The sequence below is a fragment of the Vulpes vulpes genome, chromosome 2 (genome assembly GCF_048418805.1).
Source record: "Vulpes vulpes isolate BD-2025 chromosome 2, VulVul3, whole genome shotgun sequence".
NCBI lineage: Eukaryota > Metazoa > Chordata > Mammalia > Carnivora > Canidae > Vulpes > Vulpes vulpes.
Genome location: NC_132781.1, coordinates 15,179,910 through 15,201,279, shown reverse-complemented (window position 1 = coordinate 15,201,279; position 21,370 = coordinate 15,179,910). Strand labels below are relative to the sequence as shown.

At 38.9% G+C, this 21,370-nt stretch overlaps 1 protein-coding gene across 20 annotated transcripts in view; it reads left to right on the top strand.

Moving 5' to 3' along the window:
• The window catches only part of TANC2 (tetratricopeptide repeat, ankyrin repeat and coiled-coil containing 2), a 478,177-nt gene that overhangs the window by 426,695 nt on the left and 30,112 nt on the right, over positions 1-21,370 (top strand). For all 20 annotated transcript variants that reach the window (XM_072746843.1, XM_072746841.1, XM_025999546.2 and 17 more), the window contains 4 exons: positions 4,101-4,209; positions 14,689-14,811; positions 15,552-15,788; positions 20,471-20,656. In XM_072746843.1, coding sequence (XP_072602944.1) covers positions 4,101-4,209; positions 14,689-14,811; positions 15,552-15,788; positions 20,471-20,656 — 655 coding nt within the window. The remainder of the gene's footprint in view (positions 1-4,100; positions 4,210-14,688; positions 14,812-15,551; positions 15,789-20,470; positions 20,657-21,370) is intronic.

The following is a 21,370-nucleotide window of genomic DNA, read 5'->3' as shown; positions in this document are numbered from 1 at the left end:
CTGTGTCTCTGCCTCTCTCTCTCTCTCTCTCTCTCTCTCTCTCTCTGTCTCTCATGAATAAATAAATTTTAAAAATCTTTTTAAAAAATAATAAAATAAAACCCTAGAATAATTTACTCCATCTGAAATTAGAAGCAGAAGGTAAGTAGGTAAAGACAGACAAATAAATAGACAAGGGACACATATGGAGAGCCTTTGAATACCATGCTAAGGAGTTTAGATTATGTATGGGAGGAGGTATAAAGCCAATGAAGAATTTTGAGCAGACTTTTTATCAGGTTTCTGCACTGTAGATTATTGGCATGGGCCAGGGAGCAGGCAGTGGAAAGGATAAGGCTCTTGCAGTTATCCAAGAGAGAAAGTATAAAGAGAGGAGGAAAACAACTGATAGATTTTAAACCTGAGTGACTGGCAATATATTAAAAAGTAAAGAAATCCTAAATGGATTTGGTTCTCAGAAAGCTTCAGCTTCAAATAGTGTCATATGACAGGTTATTTGAATGATCATTTGAAGGAAGATAGATCCAGTAGGCAATTAGAGAAGCAAAACAATATGTCTGTGCTAGAGATGTCAGTGCAGTGAGAGCTGAAGCCAGGAGACCTGTGAAATAAGAAGAAATGGGAAATAAAGCAAAGAAATTACATCACTGAAGAAAATGGGAGAAAAAGTACCAGGGTGGTGTCACAGATGTCAAAAGAAAAGAGTTCCAGGGGAGGTAGTCAATAGGGCCTACTGCTGAAGGAAAAAAAGAAAAAGAGTTCAAAGGCTAAAATACACCAATTACAAGGCTGCTGGTAATGGCGAGGCTAGGAGTCAAAAGGAGTAAGGCTTGGGGGTGAGCAAATAATCAGAAAAATAGAAATAGGGGCACCCGGGTAGCTCAGTGGTTGAGCATTTGCCTTTGGCTCAGGTCATGATCCCGGGGTCCTGGGATTGAGTCTCGCATCAGACTCCCCACAGGGACCCTACTTCACCCTCTGCCAATGTCTCTGCCTCTCTGTCTGCCTCTCTCATGAATAAATAAATAAAACCTTTAAAAAAAATAGAAATAAACACAGACAAATGTAGTGTAACACATTCAGAGGGTAGGTTAGCCAGTGGCACCATATCTTATCAGAACAGTAAGGGACAAATGGAAATGTTAGTATATGACATAAATTGCTGTTTTCCTTCATGTCCTGAACACTCTAAACTCAGAGTCCAATCAGAACCATTCTTTCATGAATAATGAGATATGCTTATGTCCAAAAAGAAATGAACCACAGTTCTCACTTCATCTTTTCCTTGATCTGTTTTGCTTGCTGTTTCTCCTCAGTGCCAGATCAACAAAAGCAAAAGCAAACACTATCCTCTCTAGCTAGCTAAAATGCATACTAAAGAAATGCAAACATCTTACCAGAAATTCTTATTTATGGTAGTAAAATGAAAGCAGTTCAACATCAATTCTGTATCTAATTCATTTTCTTGTCAGATGTGAGTTTTTTTTTATCTTAACTCTGCTGGGCATGGCCTGAAGCTTAGGTAGTGGGTCAGAGGCCTGTATTCAGGGGTTGTAGTACTATGTAGATGAATCTGTGGATGAGTCACTTGAAGTAATAATTCTTATACTAGGGAGGCTACAGTAATTTCAGTGTTAATAACTGGATAGGATTTTGAGAACTTGAGATAGGGCACTTTATAAATATTGCATGTCATTTTCTAATATACTCAAAATAGCCTACCAGCTAAATTGGGCTTTCAAATGATAAATAAAAGTTCAATAGCAATTCCCAGACTTTGTGAATGTGAAACAATCTGGGCTCATACCTTCAGATGATACCAATGACTCCATGCAGGCTACACTTCTCTGAGACTTTTTTTCAATTTAATAACTTCCTTTCCATTATGGTTGATCTTATCCAGTGAAATAAGTTGGAATGGCATCCACTAGAACTCAGAAACTCTTGAAGCTCAAGGTTAAAACATGGTAGAATTTCTTTTTGAAGTCTTTTTGGAATGAAATCTCTTTGTAAATATTCTTGAGTAAGCTGTCCCATTCCCTAGACTTCAGATACTGTACTGAAGCTTGAAAAAAAAAAGAAGAAGAAGAAGAAGAAATTTAAAATGTATATGTTTTTCAGACTTTGGTGTGAGGTATCTCCAAATGTTAAACCTGGCAGAGTAGCCAGTGTTCAATAGGAGAGAAAATCATCCAGAAGATATTTGGGCCTCTTTTCAGGGAAACATCATCAACAAAAATGTACTTGCAATTTTTCCCCTTCTTTTTGATTAATTCATTAGACTTGAAACTGATATAATGGTTTCATTTCCCTCTTCTATGGCACTCCAAGTGAAAGGAATAGAAGTGTTTTGTTACCAGTAACATAAAGAACCTGGTGGTTTCTAATGACCACTAACCTGGTGGGCAGGAGAGACAGTTCTAAGTGTCTGCAGTTCTTATAGGCTAGAGCAAGAGTGGTAAGAAGCCATATCCCAAAGGTGATCTGGCGTCCTTTCTTTAATACCCAATTTTCTCTTGCTTCCAAAAAATGTTATTGAGAACGTTTATATGCAATACACTGTGTTAGGCATTCCAGGAAATATAAATAACTCAGAATTTCTGTCATAAATGTAAATAGAAATAAACACACATCTTATATACATACACATATATACATACATTCACATTTAAAGGATTAAATCAGAGATGCCTGGGTGTTGCAGTCAGTTGGGCCATCAGACTTGTTTTTGGCTCAGGTCTGATCTTGGGGTCTTGAGACTGAGCCCTGTGTTAGGCTCCACACTCAGCATGGAGTCTGCTTGGTTCTCACTCCCCTCTCCCTCTACACCTCTTCCCACTCCACCCCATCCCTCAGATAAATAAATAAAATCCTTTTTTTTTTTAAGATTTTATTTATTTATTCATGATAGTCACACAGAGAGAGAGAGACAGAGACATAAGCAGAGGGAGAAGCAGGCTCCATATAGGGAGCCCGATGTGGGATTCGATCCCAGGTCTCCAGGATCGCGCCCTGGGCCAAAGGCAGGCGCTAAACTGCTGCACCACCCAGGGATCCCTAAAATCCTTTTTTAAAGGAAGAATTTATCATTAAGATGCTTTGAGCTAGAAGAACTAGAATACTCCCAACTCAGATTTAAACAAATAAATGTGTTACTTCATATAACAAGTCCAACCTTCAGGCAGCTTCTGATACCATAAAGTCAGGGCTTATACTTCGTATTTCCACAGTTCTCTTAGTTTAACCCTTCTGTTAACTTTATCTTCAGACGAGATGACCACATGATTGCAAGAGAGCCATCGCAGTTCTGAGTATCATGAGCTGATAAGACAACATGCAGAGGCAGAAAAGAGAGTTTTCTCTTTCTTCAGAGATTGGAGATCCATTATCAAAGAAATGGGGGAGTGGATGCCGTCAGGAAACCTTCAGTCGAGTAGAGGAGAGAGCATGAAATAGTGTGCTACTTACTTTACTACACAGATACACAATCTATAATGCTTGTACCAAAAAGAAAATACTGCCTGTTTCTTGGCTACGGGAAAGGTAGAGGGGATCAAAGAAGACTTCACTTGGGAAAGAGGTTGTTAATTCATCTGGGGACATGTTGAGCTTGAGGTACTGCAGGACCTCCAGGTAGAGAAATACAACAAACAGTTGAGTGTATATTGTTGTAAATCTTAGAAGTCTAGATTAAGAAAAAGATACAAGTGGTGGTGAAGGCTCTCAGGATGGATGAGCTGATGGAGAGGGGACAGACTAGAACCAAAAAGGAGATCCTAAGGAGCACTGACATTTAAAGCACGGGTAAAATAAGAGGAGTTCACAGAGACAGAAAATAAAAATGCATCTTTTAATGCCATCTGTGTGTGGGATGGGTGTAAGCCAACTAGAAATGACATTTTGTGATATTCACACATGTAATCTGGGTAAAGGACTGGTAAAAGCTAGGGACCTTTCAATACCCATTATTTGCCCAGCAGCAGGTCCCCTCTCTTAGAAACTGGTTGAATGAAAATGTTTCATTGGAGGTATGAACAATACCCCACCCAATGCAGAATTGGAGCATTAAAATTCTAAAATGAGTCTCTTTTTCTTTGCAGGAGTGGTCACACATTACTTGCTTTCTGGTTTTCCCGCCAAGAGGGAAAACTAAACCGACAGCAGACTATTGAACTGGGACATCACATCCTCAAAGCACACATTTTTAAGGTAATTAGAGAAGTTAAGTTTTCCTTTCTAGCTCCAGCAGGTTTTCTTTAACACTATGTATGAAGTTACTCTCATTTCAGTGTAGTCCCTGCTTTTTGTTGTAGAATTGATCCATCCCCTAAAATTTGTGGCCTGTTCCTCTTCAGGCCTTTGGAAAGAGAACCACATTTGTCATCTCCCAGTTTAGCAGATTGCTAGGCCTTTTCAGGAGATGTACAAGTATAATCATTTAGGTAAGAAGTAGACACACATATATATGTGTACTCCATATATGACTTACCGTCTCCTGAAGACAGTCGTACTATAACAATTAGTTGCAGATTTTCACAATGTCTGAAAAAAAGGCACTGAGAACAATTACTCTCTCAATTTTCTTAGAGTTTTATAAAGATTTTAATATTCCTGATGTTATAGTTTTCCAATTGTTTATGTGGAACCAGCAATAACCTTTCTTTGAGCTACTTCTCCCATTTCTTCATTCAAATTATAATCCTAATTTTTCTCCCAATAGTTTCAAAACTTTTAAGAACTCTATAGGATCAGCATCCCTCTCTCTTGGCATTCACAAGCCTGGAGTAGAGCCTTGTAATCCAGACAATGGCACATAATTCACCTATTTTTTGTGAATGCATTCATTTGTTTATTTAGCACTTACGTGGGCACTGTACTAGGTCCTAGGGATACAAAAACAAAAAAAATAAAGTCCCTAATTTCAAGGAATTTACAGTCTAACTAATAGTTGTGGGATAAAGCACAAAAGTCAGGAAAGAAATTTGTCCTCCTGGTTTTTCTAGCCCACAGTTTGCTGTTGCATCTGCTACCTCCAACCCTGCAATCTCTTCAGAGTGCTTTTCCTGCCTCGGGATTGAGAAATACAAGTATCTCAAATAGTTCTCTGTGTCGGATTTCCCCCGAGGGATACTGTTAAAGATAAAACAGTTCTCTTCAGAGAGAAGGATGGCATTAAGGGCAACTCCAAGAGCCTAGCAAATTCTTCCCAGCATATAAGCTCACAGCCAGAGAAACCTGTTCAGCAGAGGTACAGAAGTGAAACCCACAGTGACAAGTCCTTTATTTGAATCATAATTGTCTTATCTAACAAATCGCTGTACCAAAAATGACTTTACCCGGTGACCTTACTTAGCGGGAGCAGAGCGAGACTAAAATAACAGGCCAGGTGTCTCATTCCAACTTCAAGTGGACCAAAAAGTGTCTGCTACTTCTACAAACTCTGAGATCATTATCCTTCAGTTAGATAGGAAAGTAACTTAAGTATTAAGCATTACCACTTTAAACACTTAAGCTTTTAGCTTCACCATCTGCCTTGGATCAGATGCAAAGAAGTTGATTCCTGTCTTTTCTGCACTATAAAATAAACAAATAACACATTACCAGATAAATGATATGAAGTTTCTTTGACCTAGTGTGATTATATCCAATAACCTAAACCTACATTTAAACAACACACTCCTATCGTTGACACAGTTTTATCTTATGTTGCTGCAGACAACATGGTTGCTGAGATAAGACTGGCTCCATGTGTGATTCAGGCCATAAATACTCGGGTGCACAGCATATGGTGATGACATTACCATGGGCTGAAGAATGTAGACATGGACTATGACTTTTCTGCTGGTATACTTTTCAGGGTCTTTTAAATGCACAGTGTTCCCTGTCGATACACTTTAGCTTCTCCCGGAGTACTAGAATTTTCAGTCCCTACAGTTGAAGGTCATGAAAAGGCAAAGACAGACTCTATGATTAAACCAGTACATTTAGGGATCCCTGGGTGGCGCAGTGGTTTGGCGCTTGCCTTTGGCCCAGGGCGCGATCCTGGAGACCCGGGATCGAATCCCACGTCGGGCTCCCGGTGCATGGAGCCTGCTTCTCCCTCTGCATATGTCTCTGCCTCTCTCTCTCTCTCTGTGTGACTATCATAAATAAATAAAAATTTAAAAAAATTTAAAAAAAATAAATAAATAAACCAGTACATTTAGAACTCCCAATCAGCAATGACATATAGTCCAATTTATATTTATTTCCAATTAATTTTAAATTATCTGCTTTATCTTTGTTCATGAAAAGTTGCATACAGTATCATTAACAACCTTAAAAGCACAAGATTATAGACCTGAAATTCTGGATATTCAGCTGGCTAAGGAACCCTTTTCATTCTTTCTGGTTTTTTTTTTTTAATTTTTATTTATTTATGATAGTCACAGAGAGAGAGAGAGAGAGGCAGAGACACAGGCGGAGGAAGAAGCAGGCTCCAAGCACCGGGAGCCCGATGTGGGATTCGATCCCAGGTCTCCAGGATCGCGCCCTGGGCCAAAGGCAGGCGCCAAACCGCTGCGCCACCCAGGGATCCCTCTTTCTGTTTTTAACAGCTTTATTAAAGTATAATTTATTTTTGAAGTATAATTTTTATACCATAAAAGTAACCCATTTTAAGTATACAAATAAATCAGTGACTTTTAGTATATTTACAGAGTTGTGTAACTATCACTACTAATAGTACATTTCCCTAAAAATAGTACATTTCCCTACAGTACCCTAAAAATAAACCTCATGCCTCCTTGAAGGTACTCCTCATACTTCCCTGGCAACCACCAACCTGCTTTCCATCTCTATAGATTTGACTTTTCTGTGTGGCCTTCTGTGTCTGGCTTCTTTGAGGATTTTTTTCAGGGTTTATCTGTGTTATAACAGGTATCAGCACTTGATACCTTGTTTTTTTTAAGATTCTTAAAAATTTATTTATTTTAGAGATAGAGCGCACACATGCAGAAGGTAAGTACAGAGGGAGAAGGACAAGACTCCACGTTAAGCACAGATCCCAATGCAGGGCTGGATCTTATGACCCTGAGATCATGACCTGAGCCAAAATCAAGAGTTGGATGCTTAACCAACTAACCCAGGCACCCCACTCGATTCCTTTTTATTACCAAGTAATATTCTGTTTTGTAGATATGCCATATTTTATTTATCCATTTACTAGTTGGACATTTGGGTTATTTCTACTTTTTGGCTATTATGAATAATTTGCTGTGAACATTAGCTTACAGATTTTTCCCTTTTTTGATTTTTTTTTTAAGATTTTATTTATTTGGGATCCCTGGGTGGCGCAGCGGTTTGGCGCCTGCCTTTGGCCCCGGGCGCGATCCTGGAGACCCGGGATCGAATCCCACATCAGGCTCCCGGTGCATGGAGCCTGCTTCTCCCTCTGCCTGTGTCTCTGCTCTCTCTCTCTCTCTCTCTCTGTGACTATCATAAATAAATAAAAAAAAAAAATTAAAAAAAAAAAGATTTTATTTATTTATTCGAGAGACACACAGAGAGAGAGGCAGAGACATAGGCAGAGGGAGAAACAGGTTCCATTCAGGGAGCCCAGTGTGGGACTCGATCCTGGGACTCCAGGATCACACCGTGGGCCAAAAGCAGGCACTAAACCACTGAGCCACCCAGGCGTCCCTTTTTTTATTTTATTTTTTAAATAAAACTATCCATTTAAAAGTGAACAGCTCAGTGACATTTAATACATTTACAATAGTGTTTAGGTTTTTATATGAACATGTCTTCACTTCTCTTGGAAATATACCAAGATGGAATTACTAAGTCCTATAGTAACTCTTTAACATTTTGAGGAATTGCCAATATATTTTCCAAGCTGCATACCAACAGTGTATGAGGGTTCCAGTTTTTTCAAGCCCTTGCCAACACTTGTTAGATATTGTCTGTCTTATTGTAGCCATTTTAGTGCAAACTGGTATCTCACTGTAGTTTCAATCTGCACTTACCTAATGACCACTGGTGTTGCACACTTATGGTTATTTTGTAATCCTCTAATTGCTATTTAGATTTTTTTTTTAATCTGTGAAAAGAAAGCAAGCTATTTGTAAATTGTGGCCAGAGATATTTCAATCTAGTTTGTAATGCAGGGTGTTTCATTGGTTTGAGTCTGGTCACCAAAAGAGTTTTGGAATGCTCTTGCGATTAGCTCCCTAAATGCTGCCTTCTAAAATGTTTCTTTGATTGTTCAGTTCTATAACATTTCTTACTAGAACAGAACTGTTGACCGGGAGGAAAGATGCTATAAGTAGGCATCTGGTGGGTAAAAGAAAGATCCTTCGACATCAGTCAAAAGGCATGGATTCCAGTACAGACTCTACCATTTCAGTTAAGCAGTCTGTTTTCTCATCTGTAAAATGGTAACAATATCTAACTCTCAGGATTGTTAAAAGAATCATAGATATATATAAAAGAAAAGTACTTAGACATATATCTAATATAAGGTTTTATGATCAAAATTATTAACAGAAAAAAAAAATTATTAACAGGCCTTAGATGCCTGGTGGCTCAGCGGTTGAGCATCTGCCTTTGGCTTAGGGCATGATCCCGGAGTCCTGGGATCTAGTCCCGCATGGGACTCCTCCCAGGGAGCCTGCTTCTCCCTCTGCCTATATCTCTGCCTCTCTCTCTCTCTCTCTCTCTCTCTCTCTCTCTCTCTCTCTATCTCTCATTAATCAATAAATAAAATCTTTTTAAAAAATTATTAACAATAATGTCTTGCCTGCTAATAAGAATTAATAATGAGCATAAATTCCAGATGGTAATATAAATTTTTCAGAGGTTACCTAGCACCCTCTATGGCAGTAATCAGCAAATATGGCTTTGCAGTCCATATAATCTGAGTTGAAACTGCTTAACTCTGCCATTGTAATTCAAAAACAACCAGAGGTGGTGCAGATATAAATTTATATGGTCATATTCCAGTAAAATATTATTTATAAAAACTAGTGAAAGGCTGGATTTAGCCCCAGGCCATAGTTTGCCAACCCCTTTGTTTACTAGGATCCTTTTATTATAACTCAACATAGCCACATGGATGGTCAGATAAGAATAGTAATGATTTATTTAAGATGGTTGAATAACTACAGGTGGATCACTAATGATATACTTTTAAATAATTTGCCTTAAAAAACCTCTTTGGATGAGCCACCTAGGTTAGTTTTGCCTAAGATACCTGAGCCATAGCTAAGATCCCTAAAATGAGATTACTGTCATTTCTTTATGCTTTTCCTGTTTGTATTCACAACTACTGAGCAGGCTTTCTACCAGCTAATAAACAGTGTTGTAAATTTAGACTCTAACAAATATTTAAGGAAGGGACTCCATTACCATCTATCTCTGACAAAAAGAGATCCCTTGTTGCTTGGGCAGTAGTTACAGATATTAAAAAAACACTTTTTCTGGTTATTTGAACCAAAAGTTCTCTTTAAGAATCCATCAGCTCAGAATTAATTACAAGTTATTTTTGGCTATATCCTTCCTAATAACGGGATCCTTCCTATCACATTTGTTGGGTACAATTTAACTAAACTGAAACTCTTTCCTCTTATATCTCATAGAAACAAAGAGTCAACCCCACCAAGCAGAAGAAATCAGTAGAGCAAGTCCATGGCACATGTAAAGCTCATATTCCAAATCCTAGAGTCTAGCTCTATTATTTCAGGCTTCTTTCCTGTGTATCTACTTCAGCCTCATGGGGACCCTCAGTGCTGCTTTGCCACTTATTTACTGGACCATTTCACTGAAGTTCATTGACCAAGGTCTATTTTTACTCAGTTCCTTTTCCCATTTCTTTTTTATCTGGCTCTCAACTAACTCCACAAACAACCTGACTTATGAGTCACTGAAGAAATCAAAGCCATTGAGTGTGACTTCCCTTAACTACTCCCTTCCTCTCACCAAAAAATTAGTCTACAGTATCATCAATTCTTACCTAGGGAAGAAATATCCCTATTCCCCTCCTTTTAAAATGTTATTATATTTCAAACATACCAGAAAGCACAGAAAACTGAATAATTGAATACTATCTACCAGATTTAATGGATGTTAAGATTTTTCCATATTTGCTTTAAATAATTTTCTTTATTTTGAAGAAATGAAAATGTAACACATATAGTAGAAGCTCTCTCTTAATCCTGTTTCTCTCCCTTTTCAGAGATAATCTCTACCCTGAAGTTCACATGTGTTCTTACCCATATTTTATACTTTTCCAACATAGAAATGTCTTTATAAACAATATACAGAATTATTTCATTATGTTTTAAACTTGACATATACAGAATCCTACTCTTCATATAATTCTATAACTTTTTCACTCAACTTTGTATATTCGAGATTTATCTATAGGTTATCATTGGCTTTCAACTTTGGCTATACATTAGATTCTCCTGGAGAACTTTAAACATATGTACACACACACACACACACACACACACACACACACACCTGAGCTTTACTCCCAGAGATTATCATTCATTGTTCTAGAATAGAATCCAGGTTTTTTTGTTTGTTTTTTTGTTTTGTTTTTTGTTGTTGTTTGTTTTTTATTAATAGACTATTTCTTAGAGCAGTTTTAGGTTTAAAGAAAATACAGAGAATTTCCATATACTCACTCTCCCACCACAGTTTGCCCTAGTATTATCTTCTTACATTGGTGTAATGTATTGCTATAATTGATGAACCTATATTGACGCATCATTATTAACTGAAGTCCATAGTTTATGTTAGGGTTTAAATGAGTTATATGCTTCTGTCGATTTTGCCAAATGGCTAATATGTATCGACCATTACAGTATCATATAGAAGTGTTTCACTGCCCTAAAAATCCCAAAGCTATCAAAAATACTCCTTGCTAACTCTGCAGAAATGGCAAACACATCAACAAGAAAAGTAGCTCTAAACTGCTCTCCTGGGCTCCATCCTATCCTTCCTTGGTCTAGTAATTCTCCCACTTATTATTCCTCCCATGTCATTAATGAAGATAATTTTTAAATTTTGTACAGTTCTTTTCTAGTTGTCTTAGCGGGATCAAGTTTAGATCCACCATGACCAGAATTAGACATACACCCAAGTCTCCTTAAGCAGAAATTATGACTTGGTATTCTGAGAACATCCAGCTTTTCTCTAAACATCTTAAGGTTTTTCATTTAAAATTCCTTTGGTATCCCTAAATGACCAAACTGTCCTGGGTATCATACAGAAAAAAGAAACAATTTACATTCAAGAAAATTAAGCCCAAACTTATAGGCCCTGAGCAGAGGAGTGAGTTGCTCTATCTTCCCAAGAAGCTACATACAGCATTTTCTGAATTCCCTGTGTTGCCAGAAATCTTGAACAAAAATAGAATTGCCATGTAACTTTAATAAACACTGGTCCAGCGTTATTCTTCTGTAGGATAATTCTTCATAATATTCTATGGATTAAGTGAACATATCTAAGGTATTTCACATAAGTCAGTGTTAAAGAGAAAGTTGACCATTACAGGTCATAGTCATAGTTTTGCTTTAAATATCATAGTTAGAAAAGAAAGAATGCTTAGTTGAAATCGTTAAGAGTTGGATCCCTGGGTGACTCAGCAGTTTAGCGCCACCTTCGGCCCAGGGCATGATCCTGGAATCCTGGGATGGAGTCTCGCCTCAGGTTCCCTGCATGGAGCCTGCTTCTCCCTCTGCCTGTGTCTCTGCCTCTCTCTCTCTGTGTCTCTCATGAATAAATACATAAAATCTTGAAAGAAAAGAAAAAGAAAGAAAAGAAGAGAAAAGAAAAGGAAAGGAAAGGAAAGGAAAAGAAAGAAAAGAAAAAAAGAAAAGAAAAGAAAAAAGAAAAGAAAAGAAAAGAAAAGAGGGGATCCCTGGGTGACTGAGTCCCGGGATCGAGTCCCACGTCAGGCTCCCGGCATGGAGCCTGCTTCTCCTTCTGCCTGTGTCTCTGCCTCTCTGTCTCTCTATGTCTATCATAAATAAATAAATAAATAAATAAATAAATAAATAAATAAATAAATAAATAAATAAATCTTTAAAAAGAAAGGGAAGGGAGGGAGGGAGGGAGGAAGGAAGGAAGGAAGGAAGGAAGGAAGGAAGGAAGGAGGAAATCGTAAGAGTAAAGGTCATAGCCAAGAGTAAAGCCTATAGGATAAAAAAAGGACAGTTTTGGAAAAGACACTCAGAGGTGGAGAATGGTTAAGAATTAAAGGTAAAGGGAGAAGCCAACAATCAGCTGCTTCGTTTATTTTAGTTGCTACTTTCCAGCTAAGAATTCAGAATTGAAGTCCTTACTCAGGTTTAACTTGGTCTAATGGAAGGAGCATGAACTAAAGGTCGTGTTAAAAGAACTTGGCTTCAAATTCCAGCTCTACTTTTTAATGGTTCTATGACTTTGGACAAATTACTTAGCCCTCTCTGCATTGTTTCCTCCTATATAAAAATAGTAATAAATTCAACTTCATAGGCTGTCATGGAGATTAGACTAAAGGAGCTAATGTATCAGAGGCCCTAGTACAAAACCTGATACATGGTAGATACTGAATAAATGCTGAATTCCCTTCCTTTTTTTTCCTTCAACCATAATATATATAGCTTGTCTTCTATTACTAAAAGCTCCTCTATTGGACTATAAATATTTATTTCTAATGATTTTTCTGTATAATTGATTAATGTAGTTTACTTTTCTCTCAGAAGATCTGATGAGGCTCACATATAGTCTAGATTAGGAGACTGAAGCCCAAAGAGGGAGTCAGAGCTAAGTTCCTGGTTTTCCAGGATCTACAGTGGAGGTAAGCTCTAGAACCTAACTCATCTATAAGTAAATTTTGATTATGATATATCCATATAACGGACTACTATGTCTCTCTTGAAATAAAATGAGGCAAAACCATGTGTACATGTATGAAATATGTGCACAATATTTTATTTAAGAAATTGATAGAAGAATATCTCATTTTTCTTTACATTTTTAAAGTTTTAAAACCAGTTACAGTATGTGGACCTTCTATAGATCACAACTTAGAAAAAAATTATTTCTCTTTTTGATACAGTCAAGGAAATTTGAACACTAGGTATTTCATATTATAGAATCCTTGTTAATTTTAGGTATGATAATGATGTTGGGCTTTGTTTTAAAAAGACCCCTTATTTTTTTAGAGGCATTTACTGAAATAGCTTCAAAATAATTCAGTTATGGGAAAAGGGGAGAATAGGGTTAGGAGTATAAATAAAACAATGTTGGCCATGAATTGCTATTTTGGACATAAGTAGGTATTCTAGGCAAGAACAACCTGCATTTCAAGGAACAAAGCAGGCAGAAGTAGCTTAAGTTTTTTAAGAGAATACCTCCCCAGAGCCACTTTATTAGGTACCATTCATTGTTAGTACCTTCCTTCCCTTGGGATTTCCTGCTTTACTCACTTCATCCACATAGAGACAGAATAGTAAAATGATAGAATATCTGACTATCCAAAAATTTTTTTTAAATTTTCTGACCTTTGCAATTGGAAAAGGACGAACATTATATGGTTACATTCATATGGGGAATATAAAAAAACGGTGAAAGGGATTATAAGAGAGAGGAGAGAAAATGAGTGGGAAATATCAGAGAGGGTGACAGAACATGAGAGACTCCTAACTCTGGGAAACAAACGGATTAGTGGAGGGGGAGGTGGGCCGGGAGATGGGGTGACTGGGTGACGGGCACTGAGGGGGGCACTTGATGGGATGAGCACTGGGTGTTAGGCTGTATGTTGACAAATCGAAATCCAATTAAAAAAAATACCAAAAAAATTTTTTCTGACCTTGGAAGAAGCCACAATGAAAGGAGCAAACATTAGTACATGCAATGGAACCTATGCCAGTCATACTAAAGAAAATTTATTGCTGATGGCGATCAAACCTATGTTGTTTTCCTAACATAAACAGATGTGATCACTTTAGAGTGTATTAGGCAGGGTGAGGAGTGCTAGCTTCTGTAACAAACCTGTAAGATCTCAGTGGCTTTGTTCATTTCTCTTTCATATTGCAGTCCAGGGCAGATTAGGCAGGCTCCCTCCTTGCAGTGATTCTGAAATAGTCTAGAACCTCCAAATCCTCCACTGGATCCTTCATCCTGCAGTCAAGAGGAGCAATATAAAATGTGGGACTTTAGGGCCATCCCTGGACACAACATACTATTTCTGCCCATACTTCAATAGCCAGAAGTCAGACACATGGCCCACTCCACTAACTGTAGAGACTGGGAAACTTCATTTTCCCAAATGCCAAGGAATAAAATGAGATGGAGATCAGTGACCACATTGCATTATCTTTGTCACAGTGTGTACTTTAGTAGCTTGAATTTAAGGGAGTGATTCAAGAAGACTAATAGAAAAGGTATGGGGAAAGAATTACATCCAGACACAACAGAAAAAGAAGGGTATTAAGTAGATTTTTTGCCAGAGACTACTAAGGTAGGGACAGTTTAAATCAGCCTGTTCCTACAGGACTAGTCTTTGTCCCCATAGGTGGATTGGTTTTGCTGGGCATGGACGTAGTTAGGGCAAGACTTTACTCTCATTTCTTAGTACCACAAACCTAGAAGCCACTAACTACTCATGGTACTCTTCAGCTGGGCTAATAATTTAATTGTCTGTTTCTTTTTCAGGGTTTGAGTAAAAAAGTTGGTGTGTCATCTTCCATCCTCCAAGGTCTCTGGATCTCTTATAGCACAGAAGGTCTTTCCATGGCATTGGCATCTTTACGGAATCTCTACACTCCAAATATAAAGGTAAATGCTTGTAAATTATAGACAGATTAAAGAATTAGCTGTGCAAAAATAAAATTAGGACATTTAAGTAGCTTTTTTTTTTTTAAGATTTTATTTATTTATTTATTAGACAGAGAGAGAGGCAGAGACACAGGCAGAGGGAGAAGCAGACTCTGTGTGGGGAGCCCAATGTGGGACTCGATCCTGGGTCCCCAGGATCATGCCCTGGGTTGAAGGCAGCGCTAAACCACTAAGCCACCGGGGCTGCCCTTAAGTAGCTATTTAACTGATCTTTTACTTAACCTTAGACTCTTTACTGTCAATCAACATTTTATTGATAATCTAATATATTTTAATTGTTGTATTTTATTCTGTGAATTGAAGACCACACCTGTTGAGCTACTGCCTTATATGAACTAACTCTGATTTATAGGATTAGGTCCTCCTGCTTCTAGGCAGTAAATCGATCTTAGGTAGGCTTTGTTTTGGTAGGAGCTTTTCTGACCAGCAGTTCACTTAGTAGAGACTATGTTCATTCAGCACTATAGTGTGGTGGCATTTGCTCTTATGACTGAGCAGTTCGTGTAAAGGAGACCTTTTACATCCCTTTCTGAAGGCAAGGTACCAAAAAAGGTATAAAATAAAGCAGTTACTGAATGCTACTAGGTGCTGTTGTATGGAGTCCCGGGTGGCTTCATTAAAGGACTGAAAGGATGCAACTGATACTTGCCTGAGTGTAATTTCTGTTTACTTATTTCTAGGTCAGCCGGCTGCTGATTTTAGGAGGTGCCAACATTAATTACCGGACAGAGGTTTTAAATAATGCTCCAATTCTGTGTGTCCAGTCTCATCTTGGCTACACAGAAATGGTGGCCCTGCTGTTGGAGTTTGGGGCCAATGTGGATGCCTCTTCTGAAAGTGGCCTGACTCCCTTGGGCTACGCAGCAGCAGCGGGCTACCTGAGCATCGTTGTGCTGCTATGCAAGAAACGTGCCAAGGTAATGTTTCCCCACCCCGCTACTTGTCCTTCCCCCACTTTTTCTCCCTGCCATAGAGTCTTCCTTTTCCTCTGTGTTACCTCATGAGTCTGGGCTGAGCACATCAGACCCAGCGGGATCAGGCCATGGGGAGTACTGCTTCTGCAGACATCTCAGTGTTTGCCCATTTGCCGCTGCCCATTCCATACCGCCTCTGGTAAAACCCTTGGGAAGCATTTAGGAAACTGCACTTTAGCAGCAGCCACAGAAAGTCCCCACCTAAAAACCAAGGAATTCTCTGCTGAGCACAGAGCGAGAAAGAAGTGAAGATGCAAAGAGGCTGTGGGAAGTCTGAACTGAACCGTGCCCATAGGCACTAAGTCTTTCATGTGTAGAGAAGAGAAGTTAGCCGTGGAGGTAAGAACATAGGCCAGACTCCCTCACCTTAGCCTTGAAGACCCTCATCGCAGAGGTATGAAGAGAACATGATTCCCTGTTTATACTCAGACCAGCCAGGGGCACTCAGCAGTGTTTCTGCTACTATACTTTAATTCTCTGAAGACCATTCTGGGAAAGTGTTTGCTTTATAGTATCTCAAGAGCTGCTAATATAAAAGAACTCAATTTCAAAATTTCGGTGAAGAGAAAAATACTGGTCTCAAAATTGTAAGCCTCTGGGGAAAATTGTAGCCTTGTGGCATTTTGTTTCAGACTTGAAAACAGACAGAGGATTTTGGTGGTTTTGCAGTGAAATATAAATAATATGGGCAACCTCGTGCTGAGGTGTCGTCCATTGTTCCTACCAGAGAAGAATGGGGGACTGCTGAGACCTTTGGAAAGTGGGACATGAGACTCTCAGTGAGATCCTAGAGCCTTGGGTGTCCACTGTGACACGGACCTATAATGTCCTATTCATTTGAATGAACATCTGTAAAACCAGAACAACTGGGCCTTATTACTGCTGTCAGTTCATATTCCAGCTGCAGTTGGGTCTTTCCTCCTGCCCAGTTATCATTCTAGCCATCTCCCGTTTCCCCCAGAGCAGATAGGGAAATCATTTGCAGTCTTCTCAAGACCCTGTCACACCTCGTGCCCTTCTGGGTTACGAAGATTGAGGTCATCTCCATGTGCCTCTGTCTCAAAACTCTTAAAATCCTACCAACACTCACTTCACTTCTATCTCAGAGAAGGAAATGTTTACCCTTCTTTCCGAAGGCCTTGCCTCCATGTATATCTTTTTATCTCTGTATGTTGCCCTTTTCTTACAATTTGTTTCACTCTTTTTCTGATTTCTCAACAAACCTATGAATGTCTCCTGTAACCCAAAAAGGCAACTTCCCTGTCTTCTGCTAACCAGAAGCTACCATCCCATCCCTTCCCTTCCCTTCCATGTCCACCCATCCTGCCCTAAGAGTCATCTCTACTTGCCACTTCTGCTTCCTTACTATCCCTTAGCCACTTTTAGTCCTGCTTCCATGAGAGAAAGAAGAGTACAATCATTAAAATGATAAACATTGGGATCAGACACAACTTGATCAAAACCTCCATTTACACTTCCTTTCTCTGAGGCTTGGACAAGTCTTTTAACCTCTGAGTCTCACTGTTTTCATCCATAAAAGGCATTAATGGGGTCACCATGAGAATTAAAAGTGAGGAAACCTTTTTAAAAAGAGGTAAAGTCTTGGGACACCTGGGTGGCTCAGTCACTTAAGCTCCGACTCTTGATTTTGGCTCAGGTTGTGATCTCAGGGTCATGAGATTGAGCCCTGTGTTGTGCTCAGTCTGCTTCCTTCTCCCTCTCCCTTTGCTCCTCCCCCTGCTCACACGTGCGAACATGAGTGCACGTATGTGCTCTCTCTCAAATAAATAAACTTTTTAAAAAGAGAGATAAAGTCTCTTTTCATCTCTTGCAGAGCCTTATAAATAGTATTTAAGAAAAATAAGGGCAAAAAAAAAAAAGAAAAATAAGGGCAGGGGGCACTTGGCTGGCTTAGTCAGTAGAGCATGTGACTCTTGATCTTAGGGTGATAAGTTCAAGCCCCATGCTTAGTGTAGAGATTACTTAAAAATAAAATCTTTTAAAAAAAAAAAAGAAAGAAAACACCTAGCCTCTTGGCGTTTAACTGAAACTCTGATCTCAAAAGTCACAAACAACTGCTGATCACCAAATAAAGTAACTTTTTCTCATTTCTCACCCCTCTAATAATGTTGGCGATATTGACACAACACTTCCCAGAATTCTTTTCCTGCCTGTCTGGTTGCTCTTCTCTTTTCCTTCTCCTAATGTCACTGTTCACTGAGATTTTGTCCTCTGGTCTTCTCCATCCTCAGACTCTCTCCCGTGGTGTCAGCACCAAAATACTGAAGAATACTAGCCAGTTAGGTGTAGAATGTTCTTCAGTTTTAGTTTGATATTTTCTCATTGTTAGGTTGAGTTTATATCTTGTCAGCAAGAATATCATAGAAGTGTTGCTGTGCCCTTACAATTGCAGCACTTAGGAAAAAAAAAAAAAAAAAACAATTGCAGCACTTAGGAAGGTATGTAATGTTGCTGTGTGCTAACAGGGGGTGCTGACCTCTATTGCTTGGGTAAGATTGTGTCCTCTAGGTTTCTCAGACCTGAAGTTCCTCTTTTTCCCTTTGTAACTAAGAAGTATCTTTGAGGGAGTTGCTTTGAGACTGGACAAAAATCTTGTCTCTCATGCTTTTGTCCACTGATTTTAGTATCCATCAGAGATTCTTTCTGCAATAATGATTGCTGTGGTGTTTTTGCGATTTTCTATTTCCCTCAGTCCTTCAACATTTATTAGTCAGAATTTTAATGCAGGGATGAGCTATCCCTTCTCCCCAATAGATGTATTTGTTTATTTGTTTATAGCACTATGGATCTCTATATTTATTTTATACTATGACCTGTAACTCATTGCCATTATTATTTATTTTGTTGCTCAAATTGCCTAAGATTTGGCCTTTGGGAGCTCCTTCAAGTTGGCTCTTGTGTCCTTTCAACTTCCACTAAATTATTTTATCAGCATTTCTGTACTTTCTGGCACCACAGAATGAATGTTCCACATTCATCGTTTACTATTAATGCCTCAGCCCAGGAATTAATCATTTCTCTAAGGAGCCAAAGCACCTTTTTATTTATCCCCTTAGTTTTTGAAAATTTAGTATGAGCATGAAAATTCTCAATGACTCTCCATTACCTCTGACTAAAATTCAGACCATTTAGCCTAGCATTCAGAAATATCCATGCTCTGGTCCCAAAAGACCCTCTCAACTTTGTAGTTTAAGCTCCCCCTCCATGTACCTCACCCTTTCAAAAACTAGAGTTAATAATTTCCTATCTCAGCCAGTTGAGTTGGGCCTTTTCTTAGTCTGTTTGGGCTGCTGTAACAAAGTACCATAGACTGAATAAATAATCGGCAGCATTTATATCTCACAGTTCTGAGACTAAGTCTCAAGATCACGGTGCCAGATGGAGCATCTGTTGAGAGCTTCCTGGCTTATAGACCATACCTTCTTGTTATGTCCTCCCATGGTGGAAGAGAGAAAAGCAAGCTCTCCAGGGCCTCTCTAGTAGGACACTTATCACTTCCTCAAAGGTCCCCTTTCCATTTAATATCATTACATTAGGAGTGGAAATTCCAACATACGATTTCAAGGGGACAAAAATGTTTAGACTACAGCACCTTTCCTTCAGAATCGGTTACTGATTCCAGGTAGGAATTCTCTCCAGTTTTATTGCACCTGTACTTTCCTTACATCATTCGTTATCCTTTGTTGGACAGGTTTTTGTCCTGTTGGTCGCATCTCCCCTACCTTGATGAAAGTCCTTGGGTACAGAATAATCTATGTTTTACTGCCTTACTCGCTTTTCATCCTATGTGGTACCTTGCACAAAGTACCACATTCAGTAAACATTTGTTAAGTAGATTGCTGGGTGGAACTAAAGCTGAGGAGAACCAGATGCACAACTTAGGTGTCAAGTGTTCAGCCCACCTGCCAGATAAAGCTACTCTTCTGTTGAAGCTTTTGGCTGCCTTCTGGTAGATCAATCTTAACCAGGCTCCTTTCAACCTAAACTTGCAACCAGCACTGCAACCATAAAAGCTGCTATTGGAACATAGTCCAGCATTAAGCTCCAAGTACCTCTAGCCATTTTGACCAGAACTTGGAGATTCTGCTCTCCCATTGGAAGAAAAAAAGCAGCCTCTTCCAAAGTTTGGTGGTCAAAAGTATGATTCATGATACGAAGTATTTTGCTTCTTTGGAGACCAAAAAATTCGAGCTTCAAAATGTTTTTCTTTCCTTTTATGATTTCAAAGACAGTTTTTTGTGCCAGCAGAGCTACAAGTCTTTGAAAGCTTGGTCTGAAAAGAACTATTTGAGGACAAAAGGGAATGTACCTCAGGAAAACAAAGCTGGAGCCGGGAATTTTGTTTTTTTAGTTCCTTTTTCTATGGAAACAAAGGCTGACCTTATGAGAAGAGGTTCTCCCCTGACGGACATCTGCCAGAGTTCTAGCTCAGCAATGATCTAGCCTGAGTAGGAGAGAACTTTCAAATTTGCCCAGATATTGGTTCACGGTATGGGAAGGGATGACTCTTGGTAGTCTAGTCATGTGCAGTGGACCAATGTGACTGGATTAGGAGTATGGCTACAAATCTTTGTTCACATACATTTCTCTGTCCTTCCCCTTAGGTGGATCATTTGGACAAGAATGGTCAGTGTGCTTTGGTCCATGCTGCTCTCCGAGGTCATCTGGAGGTTGTCAAATTTTTGATTCAGTGTGACTGGACAATGGCTGGCCAGCAGCAAGGAGTATTTAAGAAGAGCCATGCCATCCAGCAAGCCCTCATTGCTGCAGCCAGCATGGGTTACACGGAGGTAAGAAAGCAGGTGATAAGGTTTAGGGTTTTTAAGTTTTTTACAGGCTATGTATTGAAAGACCTAGGAAACAGGAGGAAAATGGTTGCGTTATTATAAAATTATCTTACTAATTAATGTGAATTAGCTTTTTGGTCACTGTTTTGGGGAATAGGAGACTGAACTCCATGAAGCACTTGAATTCTCAAATACCAGCATATCTAGAATTATGAACATAGCATGTCAGAATGGGAAAGAAGTTTGGAAATCATCTAATCCAATTCCTCCCCATCTTGCCACCCTTATTTAACAGACAGTGACACTGAACTCCTAGGGATTATTTATTGACCTGTACTCACATGGGTAGGCAGTGTAGAATGGGAAGAACACAACATTTGAAATTTCAGAAGGACCAGGTTTGAGTCCCAGTTTGCTACATCATTTGCTCTGGACCTTGGACAGTTTACCTAATCTCTTAGAATCTTCATTTCCCATCAGTAAAATGACTCTAATAAGTTCTTTTTTACGAGCTGGTGTGAAAGGGTCTTAGTGAACTGTTAAACACTATACAAATGATATTTTTACTAATGATAGTAATAATATAGTGGCAAATGTATGGAATTAATAAATGCTAAGAAATATTGAACATCCAGTTCCAAGACGATTGTGTAATAGAGCAGAAGTGTGTGCGTGTGTGTGTGTGTGTGTGCATTCATACTTAAATTAGTACAAATT